General features: G+C 37.4%; 1 protein-coding gene across 1 annotated transcript in view; it reads right to left on the reverse strand.

Moving 5' to 3' along the window:
- Positions 1–889: 889 nt before the first annotated feature.
- The window catches only part of LOC129132410 (mothers against decapentaplegic homolog 2-like), a 79866-nt gene continuing 59856 nt past the window's right edge, over positions 890–20899 (reverse strand). The window contains exons 3-10 of the mRNA XM_054651474.2: positions 18062–18255; positions 17433–17567; positions 14361–14435; positions 12624–12677; positions 11330–11542; positions 9081–9218; positions 8777–8921; positions 890–2775 (exon numbers count right to left, since the gene is read on the reverse strand). Coding sequence (XP_054507449.1) covers positions 2652–2775; positions 8777–8921; positions 9081–9218; positions 11330–11542; positions 12624–12677; positions 14361–14435; positions 17433–17567; positions 18062–18255 — 1078 coding nt within the window. The 3' untranslated portion in view covers positions 890–2651. The remainder of the gene's footprint in view (positions 2776–8776; positions 8922–9080; positions 9219–11329; positions 11543–12623; positions 12678–14360; positions 14436–17432; positions 17568–18061; positions 18256–20899) is intronic.

Consider the following 20899-nt stretch of genomic DNA (forward strand, 5'->3'; position numbering starts at 1 on the left):
CTTTGGATATCAGTACTTTGGCAGAAGAGGGATGAAATCGCATTCCTTACGTACCACAGGCATTCTGCATTAAGATGCTTGAGCAGGTACTGGTCAGAATTTGAAGAGCAGAACAGCAGTGGGATAAGTCAGAAAGGCACTGGATTAAGAAACAGGAGTAGGTAAAGTTACTCAAGAACTGACAAAAGAATTTAAATGAAATACAGGCAATCAAATGTTTCAAATGCAGATAAATTCCCTTGTGCCACTAAGCTGTGGCTGAAACAGCAATTGCAGGAGACAATATCTTAGTGGTACTAACAGAAGTTAAAAAAAACTACCTACATAGACTGAGATGGCCTTGCATGCAGGCAGCACCACAGGTCCACAGATAATGTCTGCGGTGTCCTTGTCTACTTGGAAGTGCCCACCAAAAAAAGGGTGGGTACGGTCGAGGTTATTAATTACAATATTCAAGGCAAAGCAAGTAATTTTGCTGTAACTGAAAGAACACATACAGAAATCCACAGTAAGGGGACTACAGAATTAGGCCATCCAACTGATTCAAGTTGCAAACTGCTCATAAATGCAATGGGAGTCTTTCACCCAGACAAGTCGCGCTTATCTGTTTCACAGGTGAAAGTAATCATCTGAGCTAGTAGGATGCAATTTGATTGTGGTAGGAAAAAGCAACTGCTTTAATAAATTTGATCGAGAGTAGAAATCTGTACCGCTAAACACACATAGATCCAGAACCTGCACAACAGCTGTATGAGAAGTGATTTTAACATCTAAACTATACCTTTCCAGCCACAACATGCAGGACAGTTGTGCCATTTATTTGGGTGGGTTAGAATGACTCCTAACCTTCAACAGAAAATATAGACAGCAATTAATAAAAACCCAACCATCATGGGAATTAAAAGTTTTATTAGTGTATTCACGTTAGGCAAATGCAACACACATGAAGCTTATTTCTTAGGTTCACAAGTTCTACCAATACATTAGTCTAGTGGTAAAACTAGCATAAATTGGTAACTTCTTTGCCAATTTTTGAAAGGTGTCCGTCCCACTTTTTCAAAGCTTGATTTTTGGTATTGCTTCTATGCCCTAGTCATTTTGGCATAAAAATATCCATCACTATTGTCAATTCAGTTAAAAGATTAAAAGCTGTAACATTGGCCCCATTTTTGTTCTAAAAGCTATCACTAGCTGTACTTACAAAGTACAGTACTAGTGTAATGGATGAAACAATGGGAAAGAGACAAAGACAATCCCGCTACTGCCACAATAACAAAAGAATGACAGACAGCTAGATCACAAAGCTCGTTAGTAAGATATATATTTTTCAAGTCAGAATAACCCTTCTATATAGCTTCCCAACCCATCCCCAACCCAGACTTATTTGTAGAATATATTTCAGAATATTTTTATTATGGTGCAGCTGTAGTGTCCAAGGGTTCACAATAACATGCACTCACAAAGAATCTAGAAGTCCTCCTTTGCTGGTCATACCTCAGCAACCACTATCCTAGAGGTTTTGCAAAAGCAACTACTTTTAATAACAAGACCCATTAGGACATAATGAATGCGTATGATCTGGTATACAAGTAAGCTATACAAAGCCACACAGATCAGAAATTTAAAATCTGTTACTGAAATATATTAAGAAGATGCATCTATTTAAAACATATATGAAAGAGTAGTTTACCTTGGGAAAGAGTTTTTCAAGGTATTTAGCTCTAAAAACTAAAACCCACAATTTTTAGTGACATCTGTTCAATGAAAAATACAGATGTAAGGGGTAAGCCAATAACCTTGTGTACTTAATCCAGTATCCAATGCTACGATAAATTCTCATTCCATGAGAAAAAAACCACTGACTTCAATGATTCAAGATAAACAAAAACGTCTGAAATTACACCATTGCCAGCAATAATGCTGGCACCAGATTCATCAACTCAGATGGGTAGGGAAAAGTAGATTCTCAGTGTGATAGATACTTGGAATTTATAATATGAATTGATTTAAGCCCCATTAAGTATATAGTGTCTTAAAATTTCACAGATGAATCTCAAGACATTTCTTTCCTTTCCAATTGAGGGATTTTCTTTTTCTTTAAGAAGGCAGCAAAAAGTTGAGCTTTTTATATTTAGGACAATTCAAAAATCTGCTTATTTAAAAAAGTAAAAAGAATAAGGGAGTAGAGTCTTGGAATTTTATAAGAGATTTACCCAAATCAAAAAAACCCAAGCAACTATTTATGGGAACTAAAATGTAGAACAGCAGAATACTGCGATATTTGAGATCATGATGCATTACCTGTACATATACTTAGTTATTCATGTTATTGATAAACCATTAGGACACTCAATTATATACCCAATAAAAACACCATTAAGAGTCTTGAGAACAGTCCCATTTTCTTTCTGAAGAAGGCATTTCTATACACTAAATTTTCATCTAGTAGCAGAGTATAGGAAACAGAATCCACAAGGTGCTTTAATTGCTGAGACCTCAAGTGCTGTTTTTCTTTCTTTTTCTTTTTAAAAAACCTTTTTAGATAGTAAACAGTTCATGGGGACCACACACAAATACTATGACAGACGAGGTGTTATATTGTCTGTTGATTAGCCTTGATATTTAGCCCACTGGTAACAGAGGAAGGAGTTTTACGACATGCTGGAGCAGCGTACTGAAGGGGAGCCCATCTGAGTCAATACTTTGTCCAACCATTGTAGAGGTCCATTCAGATGAAGTTCAATCCAGCAAGGAGTGCTTGTTACTGTTTGCCGCCTAGAAAATAAATAATAGGGAAGTCAGAAAGCAGCTTTAGCTACCATAAGGTTCTCCATAATATGATCAAATCTGTTTCCATCTATATCTCATACACAGAAAGATAAAAATCCACAACCATTACCATAACTGTTACTAAACTTGTTTCAGACAGTCTTTGAAGGAAAAATACCAACAAAAACTCCAAAACACTCCACGTCTGTAAGACACATCAATAATTAGATGCTTGTCCATAATACATTGAGAATATTCTGCTCTGAAGAATAAGAGCTTCAGCATTTGCTTCAAGTACCACACCAAGAGCTTTACATCTAAAAATAAATTCTAAACTGAAGATTGTCCAACCAATGTGGTGTTCACATCACAGATAGCTGTGTGCAGCTGCATCACAACCTTCAAAGAGTCTGCATGCATAACTGGGTTTGAATTTTGTAGACAATTACTGAGGAATACAAACTAGAAACCCTTGACTCTGCACTATTAGCATGGTCAAACAGCCGAATGCTATGATGATCATAAGGTCTGGCTTTTTTGGAGCAAATGACAAGATAAATGTATAAGGAAACTGCTAGATGTCAGAAACACTGTCAAAACACAGTGTGTGGTTATACTGTGCTAACTGATGCTATCTCAAAGGAACAGTAAACTTTTATCTCCAATTTTCTGTAATCTTACATTTCTACACGTGTTTTGCACTGCAACATCCTCACAAAAACAACCAAAGTAAAAATTGTGTTTCCATTGTCTTCAATATAAACTTACCTATAATTTTTCACAATAGAAGGCCTTAATTAAAAACCCTCTCGCAAGTCTCAGTAAAATTGAAGGGCTGACAATCAAAAAAGTTTCATTCACTCACCCATATATTGTTGTTTCAGAGACCTGTTGTTCAAAAATTTTCCTTTTCATCTCCAAAGTAAAAAAAAATCAGTATCAGACATACTGTGCCTGAAAAATTTTGTTATTTCACTATACCTGCTCCAGGCATGGGAATTTTCCCAAACTTGACTGCCAAGACTACTGTTGCTAAAACAGTTTTTCCTAGTAATTTTAGCTATCCCAAAGTCAAAGCAAGATTAAGATTCAAAGGCAGCAGAGTAGCCAGACACAAACCCAGCCCCTTCATTTTTACTGTTGGCACTGCAACCCTTCGCTTTAAGGAAATCTATTTATATAAACAGAGGAACTGAAAAGGCAGAAAAATTAAGCTAGAGAGAAGATGAATTTCCAAAGTTGTCGGTGATTTCACATTTTCTAGGAAAAGAAAGCAGCTGGGGTCTGTGCACTCTCAGCACTCTAAAAAACATTGTTTATCTTAGCCCCAAATGTCTAAGCTAAAATAAAGTGATCCAATAGAACAACTTAAATCACAGGAAACAGAATTCCATTTAGTCTCGAATCCTTTCCCAAAGAGGGAAGTTCATTATTCCAATGCTGTTAACTCCCCTACAATGTGTTCCACAACACACTTCTTCAGAATTTTATAACTGGTTCTGTTCAACAACCCTAGCTTTGCACTACACTGGCAGAAGTTGACAAAATAGCAACAGTTGCTTTGCAGCTGTCTCAAAGCTAAAATTCAGCCTCTTCTACCCACAGATTTCCAGCTCACATATCACTGTTTGCTGTAATTATATCTCTACTGAACTCTCTTCAGAAGATGATCCTAGACCTGAATAGTTCTTGTGATAACGTGAACACTTGACTGCTGATCTGAACTTCTACCACCATCCTCAATTTTAGCCAACATGTGTTGAGCAAAAAGCTATAAACTATTTTGTCTACCAAGCTTAAAAGCTTGGTAAATAAACAAAATGTACCACTTTGCCATACCTGTGCATTTACACACATAGCATAAAATATAAGTAATGCTCTGGCTTTGCCCAGGCCTGTTGTATAAAAAACCTTTTTGACATAATGATGAAGCACAGAAATTTGAACAAGAATGATGGATTTTACAGTGCCTCCTGGTCTATTTTGTGTTTTGGTTTGAAAGACAGGTGTCTGCTAAGGAAGGCAGGAGCTTCCCTTGGAATGGAGAGTGTAAACCCCCTCCCTCCGAATTATTATAATTTTGAAATTAAGGAGCTCTCAGGAAAAGATATGAGGATAGGGATAACAGTTCTTTACTGGTATGTAAAACAAGGTGTAATAGATTATATGTATAAATTCGTGCTGAGGCTACAGTAATCTCGCCTGATGAAAATCCTAGCATACACCAAAGGAGGGTTCCAGGAAATTCCCTCTGATGGGATTACAGCAATATGCATCAAAATCCTAGCCTGAATATTCGTCTCCAGAAATGTTGATTCCAGAGGATTATTCGTCTGACCAAATCCCAGCAATATGCATTCGATATGCATCATCGATAAGATAAATATGTGTCTCCTAGAATGTATATTGCAGGAGATTTTCCTCTAACAAGGTGAATTATTTACCAGTTTCAGGAAACTCTCAGCAAGAGCGGCAGCAAGAAAGGAAACACTACATAAATATGCTAAAAGGATAAGATCAACGATAAAAAAGCAAGAAACCCTCCCCGGCCACCCTCAGAGCTTGGAAATATATAAAAAAGACTTTGTGAGAGCTGTCTCTTCGTGATGCACAGTGGAGAGGAGTCATAGTAGGCCCCCCCCCCCCCGTCTCACCCAATGCTGTTAGCCTACTTCAGCACTGATCTGATCTTTGCTTGTGGCCTTTTTGCAATTGTATTTTAATTATGGAACAAATTCTCCTCATTAATCAAATTGGCTAATTCATTTATAACAAAGGCAAACAAAAGAACAATAACTATGGCATTAACAACAAACAGAACCAGGGATCCAGAAACAGCCTTCTCAGCTGCTGGCACTTTCCCCTTTGGTGCAGTTACTGTCACAGCTGGCAGGAATGAGCAAAAATTCCGGGGTGGTGGATGAGATGTATCAGAAGGTCAGCGGTGATAGCTGGAACTCCAGGATGGTGCTGGCTACAGTGTGGAGAAACCCAGAGCAGTACCAAAGAAACAGCAGGGGTGGGGCAGCGACAGCCTGGTGCTGAGAAGAGCAGGGAGAGATGAAGTTCAGGATTTCCCAGGGCATAAGAGCATATGGTGATAGGTCCCTCACTCAGGACTGAGCTCCAGCAGTGCCGGTGAATTCTCCCCGCAGTAAGCAACAGCCTGGCTGTCCTCCTCTGATGCCAAAGAGCAAGAGAGAGAATCCCCAACTCCCCAGCCCTCATTATTTACCTGCCTCTATTCTCTTGGTATCTCTGTGGTCCAGTCCCGCCTCCTCCCCCCACCCCTGAGAAAACTTCCAAAAACCAGAGGGTTCCATTCCCGACATCTCAAGCACCCAGTCATCAGTATTTCTTAGCAACTCAATGGGAAAAAAATCCACAAGTAACAAGGAAAGAAAAGGAAAGAAAAGAAAAGGAAAGAAAAGGAAAGGAAAGAAAAGGAAAGGAAAGGAAAACCCAACCCCCAATATTTTGACAATTCAGACTACATTCATTTAAATTCAAGGTTGTGTTTGCAGGAGTATTGGAATTAAATACCAATATAGCTGGATGGAACGTGCCTGGGCTCGTCTGGCCCTTGCTGCTTGACCAGAGGTGGCAGCTGTGGTGGTTTCACCTCAGAGACACCTTTGGCTAGCTGGATGCTGCAGCTGGCTGCTTGGGACAAGTCCAGGCATGCAGGAGCTCAGGTTTACCTCTGGTGGAAAGGTTTTAGGCAAGGTGAAGGAAAAGGAGTCGTGTTCTGCTGGAGGGTTTCGATCCAGAGCTTTATTCCAGGCACACAGGCCTCTGAATCCAGCAACAGCTCCAACAGAACAAAAAAAACGCGTGGTTGCTGTGTCTTTTAACGCCAGGGAGAGGGAAGGGGTAGGGATCCCACCAACCAGGTAAGGGGAGGGGGAGAAGGTCTCAGGGGACAAATGACACCTGGATGGCCCAATGTCCCCAGGGCTGAGAGGCATCTTTTGAACTTCGCCAATCACACCACGCCCTTTCTGGAATGCCAAGATTGACAGACAGCACTCAGCAAGGGGAAGGGAGGGGTTATTGGCACACCTGGGGAAAGAACCCGGATGGACAGGCTATTACATCACACTGCAACACAGGAGCAGCCTCGTCTTGCTTTAATCACAACTGCAGCATAACTTACAGGTTTTGTGCATCAATACTTTATTAGCATAATTTTAAATAGAGATGCAAAGAAATTAGTTCAGCATTATGCCAGTAATCAGTTTCTGTGGTGTTCTAGCAGTGTTTGCACTGCAGTTTTTTTAATCCTATGATCTCTCAACAGACTGATAACAACCAACATTCTCCCTCCTTAGAAACAAATTTACCGAAGGGCTCCTCACTGTTTTAACTCAGCACTTACACTCCATTCACTTCAAGTTGTTTCCATATAATCTGACTGATAAAGCCCCTTCTGTTCTGATTTGAATATTGTATTTAAGTATGTGTAAATGTACACATACTTCTTTTGAGACAAATCTGAGAGGAATGACGGATTTGTCTTTACAAACGAACTGTGGGTCTGCTGGTAGATAAAACTAGCACTGAGAGATAAAAGAAACAATGGGAAGGATTCCACTGACTGATGAATGGAGAAAGATATTTACCTTTACAAACAAACTGTAGATTTGCTGATAAATGAAATTAGATATTGAAAGATGAAAGAAACAATGGGGAAAAACCCTAAATTCCATAAGAATTAAAAATTTTAAAAGGAGGGTTATACATTAGAGGGAAATCTTGAGTATCAGGCATTTCGGGAAGTCTGTACCTCTCAAGTACCTCAGCCAATGGGGAAAGACAGAAGGGTAATGCAGCCGAGATATTAGGATAAAAAGGAGGCTGCGTCCTCTAAAAATTTGAGAGATCCCAGGGGAACACCCCATGGCCTCTCCCTTTATTCGAATAAAGTAAAAGGACTCCTCTGTCTCCTTTTTGGACATAAACCTCTGATGTTTGTGGATTAATTTTCCTGACAAATGCAATAGTTCTTTAAACTTGAGCTACATTATTTTTTGCGTATCTCTTATTAACAAAGAGGTACCAATTTATTCCATTACTCAATTTTCTCATTTCATCTAATTAGACTTCTACAAAATTGGCTTAATTTATCTGAGAAGCCTCCCCCCACATAATGATGCTGCTATTTACATGTGTATATTTCAAGAGCAGATAAAAGAAACAAACTCTCAAGATTCACAGTGGAACCAACACACCATTATTGAACTTCAGAAATTATATGGATTTTAAAAAAGTCATTATGTATTACAATAGGGTATTGATACGTCAGACTTCATTCTTTCAGGGGACAATTTCTAGAGAGGTTTAAGGAATTTGTTTAAATAAAGAATATAATTGGAATCTATTCAAAAAGCAGATACACGGCTATTTTTTCCACTCAAAAAATTTTTTAGCTGTTTTACTACATAAACACAGTCATCTTACTCCCACAAAGTTTTTTCCATTACAAGTTCCAAAATATTTGTCAACCCTTAAATGCATGTTCTCCAGCTGTTTCTTTCTGCAGAATGCACTCCAAATGACTTCAGTTCTTTCTGTAAGATACTATCAATTGCATCCCTCACCACAACCTAATGAACTCATTATACTCCACACAGAACAGGACAGAGACCAAAATTACTGTACATCTAACAAACAGCAAATAATCTCTCCGCACAAACTGTGAAACTTCTAGATATTGTCAGTGATTTTACCATACTAAGCAAGCAAGCAGAACCAAGTGAGGAAACAACTTTGACAACATTCCTTGCTCAACAGCTGACTATAATACTAAAATCAATTTCTGGTCTTTATAACTTAAAAACTCAATAGCTGAGGAGGGAGAAAAAGGAAAATATGGTGTTCAACTTGCAGACAGCATGTCTACAGTAGCACTAAGAAGCCTGTAGGTACAGCTTTCAAACCAGACAGAAATAGTGGATTAACGAAAGAAGAAAAATTAACTTTAAAATGAAAACCGAAAGTTTTTTACCTGTATTCAGCTCCCCATCCTTTAACAAAACTCATTCTTATGGTACACATTCTAGTAAGCTGATAAACTGCTTCAAAACCTTGATTCACAGATTGAGCCAGAAGAGCAGCAAATTCTTGGTTATTAAAGATTTTTAGGTTGCATCCTATAAAGAAAAAAGTCCAAAGAGTACAATCAATCAGTGAATATTTGTGTTTGCTACACAGAAACCCAAAGCTATGAAGAAACTATGAAAAGGAAATCAAATGTCCAATGAATACATTCACTGAATATTTTTACACAATACCTTTGGCAAGCTACTAACCTGGTGGAATTTTGCACACAGTTGCAGGATGCCAGCCATATCTTTGATTACAGTTGGGGCTCTGAACAAAAATTGCACTATCACTTAAGCACTCAGCAAAAACTTCTCCACCAATGTAATAGAGACGTACTCCCCTTCCTGTAGCAAAATTCAAAAGAACTCTAGTTATGATATGACCCAAGAAGATTAACAAACAAGAGAGGATTTTGTTTCAGAGAAGGCCACAGTTTTTCTTCATAACAGAAACAGAAATCAATAATCTACAGGACAACACTGCTGGGCTGACAGCTGTAGCGGGAGCAGAACACAATTAACTTGCATTTTTCCTCCCACAAACTCAAAATAGTTGAAGGAGAAGCAGAATAATTTTTGGTCAAGAGTGAGATAGAATTTTCTAGCCATGTAATGGCTTATAACCCAATCAAAATTAGAAAGCAGTGTTGATTACAAATAATTTTTTAGTTAAAGAAATACCAGAATCAAAAATATTAGGTTAAACAGAGTTAAAACTTGTGCTAGTATTAAAGTTTTGTATATGAAGGAGCACAGGCCACTATGGCAAAAAAGGAAAACACAGTGTACCACTTCAACACTCTTTGCTTACATGCACCCATACAATTTCACAACCCACTGCATACCCCTTTCTCTGTAGTACTTGAGCAAAATCAACATAAATTCATTCAGCCCTATTACAAAAAAACCCCTAAGAAATATTATAGTTCACTTTTAAATTGTGGTTTTGTTCTCTCTCTCAGAGTGGAAAAAACTTGCATGGCTTATTTCTAGCAGAAGATAAGTAATGTACAATTGAGCTCTCAAAGAAAGCTATTTATAATTACCAGGTTCTTTAAAGGCCATAGTTCCTATTTCCCCTTTTCTTTAAAACAATTTTTCAAACAAAATGTGAATTGGTCTATTAAAAACAGTAAGAGTTCCTTACATTTTTGCTTTTCCTCATCACTGATCATCTTGATTAGTTAGCACAGGTATAGCCTGGGCTTCTGCACATCTAAATTTTTATTAGACAAGCATTTAGAATTGGCATAGAGGCAATCAGAAGGTTCTATTAAAGAAGTTGAAATTTTTACTAAAAATCAAACCAAAAAACCTAATGAATACTGCTAAATAAAAGAATCCAGAAAAAAAGGGCTAGTTTATTGAAGAACCTAAAGCAAAGACACTGCATTGTTGGGATGTTGGGGGACACAAGACAGATGATGGACTTTGGACCTTATTAGCATGAGATTTGATAAACAAAATACCTTGGCAAAAGCAAATGGAACTTTGAAAATTAGATCTAGATTGCAAGAAGATTAAATCAGGCAGGTTTACCAGAAAAAGAAAATCTCATTAAACTCTGCAAGCAAGAGATGTTGTAATATGCATAAGTTTGTGAATGTGATTTTAACCTAATCATTGTACTTCACATTACTAGTCTCCCTAAAATAGTATATAAGTGTTTGTATCCCACAATAAATCAGATTCTGATCACTGAACCAGTCTTCCCCTGTCTCTTCATCAACGAAACATTGTAGAAAACAATATTCTTTACTAACCATTACAAAGAAAATCTTAATAATGTCAAAACAGCATGTTATCTTAACTGCAGCTTTTCCCATTTCAGAAAAGCATTCAAGTACTACCAATGTTCATGCTGCATTTTATAAATTAGAATAAAATAAGCAACATGCTAATATTTTGCAATTAAAGCTTAATTTCAATTATAAGCAACTCTGAATATAAATGCTACCTAGGGCAGAGCAGTCCAATGAAGAGCCTGAAAGCCAAATATCTGCCCCTTGGGATACTTTGGTGCGTCATCTCTTTCCAGAAGGCAGAGAACAGCAACATGAGCAACAGAAATCCCCTACAGTTGAGTGGCTTCCTTCTGTGCTGCTTGCATTCTGACAGTTGTGTGACTGCTGCTGCCATCAGCTTAGTGACTACTGATTGAGGAAAGGGAGATCCTTTCAGCTGTAGCCATCACTACATCTCTTCCCAATTGCAACAGGCTGCAGTAACAGAAGCAGCTATATTTCTCCTCAATTTCAGAAGCAGCGACCTCTCTATTTTTCCACTTCTGTCCTTAGCAAGAGAGATCAAGCTCCTCTTTGCAAGCCCCAAGGGAGAAGTTCTATGGCTGGCTGCACAAGAGGGAAAGGAACCCAAAACACAGATCTGCCCATCCTACCTGGATCATTCCAGATAATTTAACGTCTAAAATGAAATTAAAGATCAGAAATCTTTACCTATGTGTCGCCTTGTCATTTCCACTGTAGCATTTCTGTTTACGTTGGAAAGCAAACCTAGACAAAATCGTTCTGAATTTGATGGATCTGTAAAGCCATCTACAGTCAGAGAAGGCTGGGATGCATGGAAGGTTTCTCCCACTCTCTGATTCAATTCATAATATGCTATTGAACACCAAAACGCAGGCTCCGAGTAAGTAACTGGTTGCAAGTCTATATAAAAAAAAAAAAATTAAAACAAGCTTAATACAGAATTCGAGGTTGAAAAGAAATCTATCTGCCCTGCTATTTGTCTCTCCCAGAAACAACAGCTGTTAGTCTCTACAAATTATATTTTACTTGCTGTCATTTTTACCTACTCCAGTAAACATAATGGAATTTAGATTTTCACACAAAGGAAGAAGGAGGGGAAGAGGGGGTGTGCAGATTCTTACAGGGGTGATCTAATCTGACCACAGCCCATTTAGTTCAGTACTTGCATTTTGCTTGGCAAAAAACTAATGCTGCTGTGAGTGCCAGATGTTGAGACATTTCTGTTGCTTTTCTATAACTTACAAACATTTTGGCAATGTTAAAGAAAAGATTAAACTATCAAACACTGAATCACACAAAGGGAAAAATATTAATATGAAAATTATATTTTCTTATATTACACTAGATCTTATACCATCTCTATCTAAAAGCAGTTCCAAGGTCCTTTTACTCTCCCCTATGAGAGCTCAATATCTTCCCTGTGCATCTTCAACATTTCCTGAGCTGCTTCCCCTTTTTACCTACCCTCATTACTTACTAAGCATTCTGAACAGCATTTTTCTGTCATCATTCCTTAAACAAACCCAGGGGAATCTGATCTTCCTGAGGCATTTATACAAATACACAGCAATGGCACCTCATCAAAGCAGGTGGACAACTAATGTGGGAGCAATGATTGTGTTGCGGTTACAGGTGAAACAGTACACGAGAAGAGTAGCAGAACATATATACAAGGGAGTCAGCAAGTCTGGGCAGCACTATGGATTGGCTAACATCCTTTAAACTATTTTCTAAACACTAGTCCTGTACACACAACCATATTATTCTTTCTCTTTGCTAGGAACTCAACAGTTACAGAAATAGAGTAGTAGTTAAGAAGTTATTTACCCAGCCCTATTATGTTTATCATCAGGAAGCCAACCCAATAGTCTCCTCCTAATACAGTTCTTAATTTTTTTAAGTACGTTTTCAGTTTTAATGTAATATATACATAAAGAAGAGTCATCACACAGAGAAACAATTACAAGAATTTCCAGCTTACCCAGGCTATGATTAACTGGAGAAAGACTACTAGGAGACAGCTCTGCTGGAGATCCTGTTGAAGCAATACAGATTGTTTGAGAGCAAATGACTCTCATTATTTCAGATAAGTAGGAATAACCATTATCTAGATATAGTTTTACATTGAAATTCTTCAGAATAAGAAACCTCAGAAATACTAACACCACTTTTCCAGCATATCACACACTTATTGTGAATTAAGACTGAATTTAATTTTCCAGACTCATGGGACCCTACCCCACCTCATAAACCTAATTAACATCTTAGTGTTGTATTTGGCAGAACTTTCACTTCATGCACAATCTGTGAACATAACTTTATTTATGTGCTTGTCACAGAATCATAGAATGGTTTGGATTGGAAGGGTCCTTCAAGATCATCTAGTTCCAATCCCCCTGCCATGGGCAGAGACACCTTCCACTAGACCAGGTTACCTAAAGCCCCATCCAACCTGGCCTTGAACACTTCCAGGGATGGGGTAGACACAGCTTCTCTGGACAACCTGTGCCAGTACCTCACCACCTTCACAGGAAAGAATTTCTTCCCAATATCCCATCTAACTCTACTCTCTATCAGTCTGAAGCCATTCCCCCTTGTCCTATCACTCCATGCCCTTGTCCAAAGTCCCTCTCCAGCTCTCCTGTAGCCCCTTTGGGTACTGGAAGGTGCCCTAAGGTCTCCCTGGAGACTTCTCTTCTCCAGGCTGGACAACCCCAACTCTCTCAGTCTGTCTTCATAAGAGAGGTGCTTCAGCCCAGTAAGAAGGTAGTGACTTCTTCTCAAATTCAGTGGAAAAAAAGCTAAGAAAAAGTGGACGAGACAAGCAAGATATTGCCTCTATTCTGAAAGGAGAGGGTTTATCTCTAGAAGAACAACTTGGATTTCCTCATTTGAGATTATTCTTTCCTGGAAGGAGGAAGGAAAAAGTTTAGAAAAACATGAACTCTCCAACACAATTTGTGCACTTGTAGACAAAATACAAAGAGGCTTTGCACAGAATCATTCCTACAATGATTGCTGATATCAGGCTTTTTAAATTAAGGTAGCCATTATCACATAGTGGGAAAATATTGCAGTTCTTTTGGAAACTGGTGCAGTTGATTCCAACTAACTGAAAAAGATTGCTAACATTAGCTAACCAAATACATTCAAGTCTGCCAGCAGATAGCAGGATGTTCTTATCCAGCACATTAACTGTTCTTTGACAAAGTCTAAAGCCAACCACATTATCTAGAAACTCTTTCATACAAAGGCACATATGCTTAATTTTTCTACTACTCTTTCCATAGACCCTTCCATACAAGAATTGATTTGAAACATGGCAGAAGTGATAAGGTGCCAGAGGTAAGAGACAGGTTCTCAAAATTCAGAATTTGTAACTTGTTTAGGCCAACAGACACATTGCTTCAACGAACCTGTTTCCAGAAGGTAAAATTGGAGATGGTTAAAACAAATCAGCTATTAAAATCTGATGATGACTTAATTAGATCTGTATGTTTTTATTACAAAACAAATGTAATGTACTTAATATGGCACAGAATGTTTTAAAAGCATTCCCCTAACAAAATATTAATTTGTTCACTAAAGACTGAAAGTGATATTTTAAACAGAAAACACCAGGTTGTACAGAGGAAAACTGCCATCATCTTTTAGCCTGAATTCATGTTGCTGTGCAGAGGGATCACAGCTAGTGATCCCAAGTTTTGAAAGTAGTTACCTGTATCCATGCTTTGGTTTAACTGCTGGTCATTTGTTTCTCCATCTTCACTGATATATCCTGGAGGTGGTGTTTCTGTCAAAAAAAAAACCCCAACAAAACACCTAATGGTTCAATGACTGAGGAAATTTGTACAATTTAGCATTTTGAGTTTTTGTTCTCAAGTCCTCATGAGCTTTATTCAATACCTAAATACTTTATTAGAATGTCATTTTGCCATCCCTTTCTCCTTCCAGTCGGTCTTCAAACACATTACTTGCCTTAATTGTCTATGCAAAATGTATAATCTCTTTTATGCCAGTCAACTGTTCAAATGTGTTACTACTTGTCTTTTCCATTTAAGACAAGATACTTTCACTAGAATAAGTAACAGTTTTGTAATTGTGATCAACAGCTTTCACATTTAGTAGAATTACAAATAAAAAAACCCCACATCTGGTGACTTGCACAAAAAAAATCACGTGAGCTGTCTTAATGTACTATAACCATCAGGTCAGATACCCTCCCATGCCTTATAGATTTGAAGGTTACTTTTCAGTTCAATTCCCAAATCCATTTTCCTTCATTATCTAAAAATTTCACTCAATAATAACTATATTATTTAACTAGTTATACTGCACAAGCTCTATTATCATTATTACTTCCAAGCTCTATTAAAACAATCATCTATTCTTTTAACTAGCTTTCTTTAAAGATGGAGTTTCAGTAACCAAAGCAAACTCAGAAACAAGTTTGAAGCATTCTGATACTAGAAACTTTGCCTAATTCAACAGAAATATCTTCAAAACCCAGAAGAGTATGCATGTTCCTTTTCTCCATTCAAAAGGTACTTTGTAATCCAGATAAGTTAACCAACTACCTTTCAGGAAATAATTTTCTTTGAACTGGGCAAATATTTTTTCCTATATGGAGTTGGACTTCAATGATCCTTGTGGGTCCCTTCCAACTCAGGATATTCTATGATTCTATATATTAAAGGCAAAACCTGGATTGCTTTAGTGAAAGTGTTTGAAGATAACTATGTCTACCATCACCTTAGAATTGTCTCTGAGACATCTGAGGGATTAAGTACATTTAATTACATTACTATCAAACAGCAGAAATTAAGAGCTTTTTGCCCAAGAATTAAAATCAAATTATATCAAATATCATGTCTGAGATTTACAGCAATATATTAAGGTCAGAAGGAAGTCAGAGACAGGAAATTAGATAAAGTCAGTTGATTTAAAAAAATTAACCAAAAGAATTATCCTTGGTTCACTCTGTAAAACTAGTGAGCTAAATATAGATGTGACAAAATTCAAATGAGAATTTAAAAGGATGATTAAAGGAAATCTTCACTATCAAGAATTATGATAACAAAAATCATACTAATTTTGAACATTTTTATTGAATTCATTGTGATAAAGTGGACTCCACCCTTCTCCAAATCGTTCATTATAGTTAAGGCCACAGCCATGGTAAAAGGTCAATTACCATTTCCAATCCAACCCACACTTCCTGTTTCCAGTTGCTAATCTAGAGTCTTTGGCATAGATTATTTTCCATAACTAATCTCTGTCTGAATAGAGATTTCCTCCATGTAGTAGTATTAATGGAACATACAGCCCCAAGAGCCATCCTGCACCTTCACGACTGTCATCTTCCCAGCTGTAAGTGAAACCAACCTCTCTGTAGACCATGTACTGAGACAGTATTGTGGTGCAAAGCTACCACGGTCTCAGTTTGGCCTACTGCTAAAGAAAATGGTTCTCTGAATCAGGCTGTCAAGACACACAAGATTTATCAGAACCTAGCTAAGTGTTCAAGATTAAGTCAGCCAGGTCAAATAAAGTAAGATGCCATTAATATAACAGGAGGGTGTCAGTGACAAAGATAAGGAGGCAAGGTGCGGTTAGCTGCATAATCATTTGAAAATCATGTGAATACCCACAATCACCTTGAACATACTTCCTGCAAATAACTACCTAGCTGCTTTAGCTCATTTCCATAGCACTGGATTTGCAAATGGTAGCTTTCCAGTAAGTTGTTAGGAAATGGTATCAAAAGCCCTCAGATGGAGTCAAAAAAGGCATACATCAGTTAGGAAAGCAGCACCAATTTCTGTCCCCTTAAATTGCTCTTTAAAGATCTGCTGTCCCTAGGTGACAACAAACATGGCCCAGATTAAACAGATGAGAACAAATTTATTGCATTTTTAATGCCATTTCAATTTTTGGATGCATTTAAAGAAAACACAAACAATAACCTGTTTAAGACACATAGATACAATTTCTATATTGCACATATTTGAGTTTCAAGTAATTTTATTCTTCAAGAGAGTCTAGATCTGAATTTTAAGCTTGTTCATAACATAGCTGCATTAAACATTTACGAGAAAGCTTCAGCTTTACTTGGTTTTACATTCCAGGCAACTTCCTAAAGGGATAGGAAACACAAAGTTGGGGCAGGAAACAAAGTTCACTGATTTTATGTTTCAGTAACAGTACCAGGTTTTGGGTGCACTGTAGCAGGGTAGTCTTGGGGTGGAGAAGGGGCAAAGAAGGGGAAGAAGGAATTCTTTGATTTCAATATTGTTAGGTTGCTCTTTCATACTAAAAAGACAAAACTGTGCACACAATAGTAACAAACACACAAAGCAGACCTTGATCAATTGTGGACTACAGATCAAAACACTACGTCACTCATTTGCAACTTAAAGTATTCTCCACAAACTACGTGGTGAGATTGAGTAGTAAACTGCTGCTCAGTCTCCAACACACAGCATTTGGCAACCCCTATATGCTTGTAAAACAGATTGAAGGCAGAAGACAAAGGTCTATTTTTCACTCATTAGCATTCTGAATCTTAAATAAGCTACTGAAACCAAGTAAGCAATATAGTTTCACACAGGATCGCGTTCTGCAAACAGCAATGTTCAGGTATTTCCATTGGAACTAATACACAAAATCAACTAGATCTAACTTATTGGCACATCTTGCAATTAATTTGATCACTTAGGAGCATAAAATTATCTTTGTTTCAGCGGCACAATGTCAAACATACTGTTTACAGTGAAAGTTAAGAAAATACCTGGTATGTAATTGCTCTGTGGTTCAATTCCAGCTGGAAAGTTAGTGTTTTCAGGAATGGAATGGGTATAGTCATCAAGAGGCGGCAGTTCTGTTAGAATCTCAGTGTGCCGTGGCACTAGTACAGGAGGCAAGACTGGAAAAGCAAAATTCAAAGCATTGGTAAGACCCTCAAAATGCATGCTTCTGTGAGCTAAAAGGAAAAAATATCTATCTAAACCATCTAGCAATATCTTCAGATGTTTTGAAATTTTCTGAATCTCAGTACTGCTAGTATTATGATTGTACTGATAGTGGTAGAAACAGATTCCTGAAGTGCCTCTTGAATAAGACTATTCCACAGTAGCAAAGGTGAATCATCTCTGTTCTCCTTTTAAGTCTGGGCCATATTTAGCCATCTGGAAACTACTAGTGGTCCTGGAAATGTTTATCGGACTAAAGGTATCTCCACATTCATAAAGATTTTTCAGTAACTTTACTATTAAAAACTATCAGGGGTGGTTTTCTCAAAAGCTGTATCTCTAAGAATCTTGTACTTTTGGCAAGAGAAAGCATTTTTCTCTTTTTCACTTATAACATGCTGATCAAGCGCATACAGATGCTATACAAAGTTAGAAGTAGTTTTCCTACCTGGTGTCTCCACCCTCTGGTAGTGGTAAGGGTTTACACATACTTCATCCTTTTTAAGATTAAAAGCATATTCACAGTTTTCAATTGCTTTAAGTTCATGGTGACTGTGAAGATCTGGCCAACGCCACAAACGACAGTAAATAACATGTGGTAATCCTTTACGATGAGATACCTGTAGACGGCCATCAAGAGATCTGGAGGGAAAAGATGTTAAAAAGTTTTTACAGACTGCATGCTCTTAGCCACTTAAGCAAGAGTGTACACACATGGGATGGGTAGTTTATTCATTCTCAGAATTCAGTGGATTGATACTGCTAGTGACATTTATACTCTTGTTGAAAAGCTTCAAATGTGATAAAAATGATCATATCAGTAGTCTTTTAACTTGTATTTGGGTTGCTCTAATCATTGGCAGTTAAATTTAGAATTCATTAAAAGCCACTTTACCTCCAACCAAGTATTTGGGATGATTGCTTCATATATTTTTTTAAATGCAGAAGAGAGTTGTTAAAAAAAAAATCACACACTTAATAGTCCCTTCCACTACTAAACCTCAAAGCTTTGCTGTGGCATAGATGCTTTATGGCTTTAAGAATTCCCAAAGGACTGCAAATAAGCCTATAAGCAGTCAGCTGCCCAAGTGATCCACATGGCAGTATAACTGCAATGCAAAAAGCATGAATGCACATCTTTTAAGGACTGTACAGTTTATCTTCTTGACTTTGTCTGCCTTACTATCAGCTGAAATAATTTTGCTAGTTTTAAGACAGACTGCATATGCTTACACAAATGCAGATGTTTATGATTGTTATGGGATGGGAGACAAACCTCAATACAGAAATCAAGTAATGTGACATGAAAAAATAAAGACCCTGTTTAGAATTTGCCTGCCATTAACTACTGAAGAATTTACAAACAATTCTTTAGTAGCTCATATCTGAGCCAATTAGCAAGATTTAACTGAAAGCTTGTGACATACAAAGCAGTTAAAATACTTTGTAAGATTAGGCCTAAAGAATCAAGCTTCCCAACTTTGTTAATATAAATACCAAATCATATTAGAGCTTGCATTTAACAAGTCTTCCCATTCTTTCAATAGCAGTGTCATGAAAAATCAATATTGCAGAATTAGAATTTCATTGGTCAAAACATCAGCTGATAACACTTGGATTTCTACACTGGCAAGCAAATATCTTAAAATGCTGTACCATGAGAGGCCTAGGAAGCATTTTAGTCTATTTTACAGCTAAAGCATCCCATTACAGACCCTCCAAAGCAAATCCCTCCCACAAGATTTCTATGATGCAAGAGGGCAGAATATTCACCTGGTTTGTTCAGAGAAGCTGTAAAGGCCTGCTGTATCCCACTGATCTATCGTGTTTGGTGTACTCAGTCCCCAAATTTCTGAACAAGTGCTGTGCATAATAAATTAAAAACAAAAACAAAAAATTGATATGAATATGGAACATGGTTATTCAAAACACTATGGTGTCAAACATGGAAAAACATACAGCATACTTCCTTTCACATAGAAGATAGAGCATTGTTTGACTTGCATTTAGACTGACATCGCATGCTGTATTTTCTATATGAAGGAGGCTATCAAAATGGAACAAGTGATTCAAGGTAAATGATAAATGTTTTTAAAAGTTGAACAAGTTCTCTGCTTTTAAGAAGTCAGTACAGTTGTAACATCACTTAAAAAAGGCTAAATTTCTTCAGCCTAGCTCTTAAAAAATTCTGTTTTAAAGGGTAGTTTCTGGGTTTGTTTCTTGGGGGGGGGGGGGTTTGTTTGTTTTTAAACATAAGCTTCCTGAAGACTTCAAACAAATGCCATGTATATCTGAAACTGAACGTCACAATCTAACTTTCAGGTACCATCACTTAAGCACTAATCTCATTCTCTATGCACATACTAACTTGCTGCTTTCCCCAAAAGAGGAAAATTCAGACTTTAAGGAAAAGCACATCGTAGCTAATACTTTTCACTGTTTTCTGTACTCTCCTTGATTAAAGAACTAAATATTCTTTTCTACAGTATACAAAACACAGAATGTTTAACACAGTTTTACAGTATAGCATTTTATGATTCAGCTACAGGGTAACAAACCTTTAATTGCTAAATCAAGAAGAAGGAAAAGAGAGACAACTAATTTTTTACCAAACTGGTTCAAGGACAAGATCACAACAGTAAAGAAAAAGGAGCCTTCAGTCAGAGGCAAAAAGTAAAGGCAACATCAGATTTAAACAAAGCAAGAAAACAGCATGGGTTTGTAAACAGAAAGCAGACTCAGAAGCATAAATCCAGCTCAGCTCTATCACAGACTTGCTCTGTGATCACTAAAAATGGACAGTTTATTTTTATACAAGTGACATACAACTAGACTTCGCACCTCAGAAATTATGAGAATTTGGTTCAAAAGCAACTTACATCTCTATTTCCTAATTACAGAGCCTGAAGTTTGACTGTCTGCTACAGTCTCTAAAATAAATAGCCTCTGAAAAGTTGCAACAGAAAGAAAAGAATCCAAGTTCACCAAACTCCTGGTTTTAAATATAGGTGTTGCAATTTAAACTACTAAACTTAGCTGATACCGTCACAAGTTTGGATTGAGTGCTTAAGGGAAGAGAAGTAGGTATTTTTATTTCCCTTCTCTACAGAGGGAAAATTCAGTAGTGTTATGAAACAAGAAGACATAAACATAAGTGTGGGCTACTGATGAAGGGAATGAATGGTTCTTGTCCCCTTCTTGCCTGTCCCAAACACCTCACTTTTAGTGCCATTCCAGGGAGGCTGAAATGTTCATGCAATTGAGCAGCAACCCAAATCAATCAACT

This window comes from Agelaius phoeniceus, chromosome W (assembly GCF_051311805.1).
Source record: "Agelaius phoeniceus isolate bAgePho1 chromosome W, bAgePho1.hap1, whole genome shotgun sequence".
Classification (NCBI taxonomy): Eukaryota; Metazoa; Chordata; class Aves; order Passeriformes; family Icteridae; genus Agelaius; species Agelaius phoeniceus.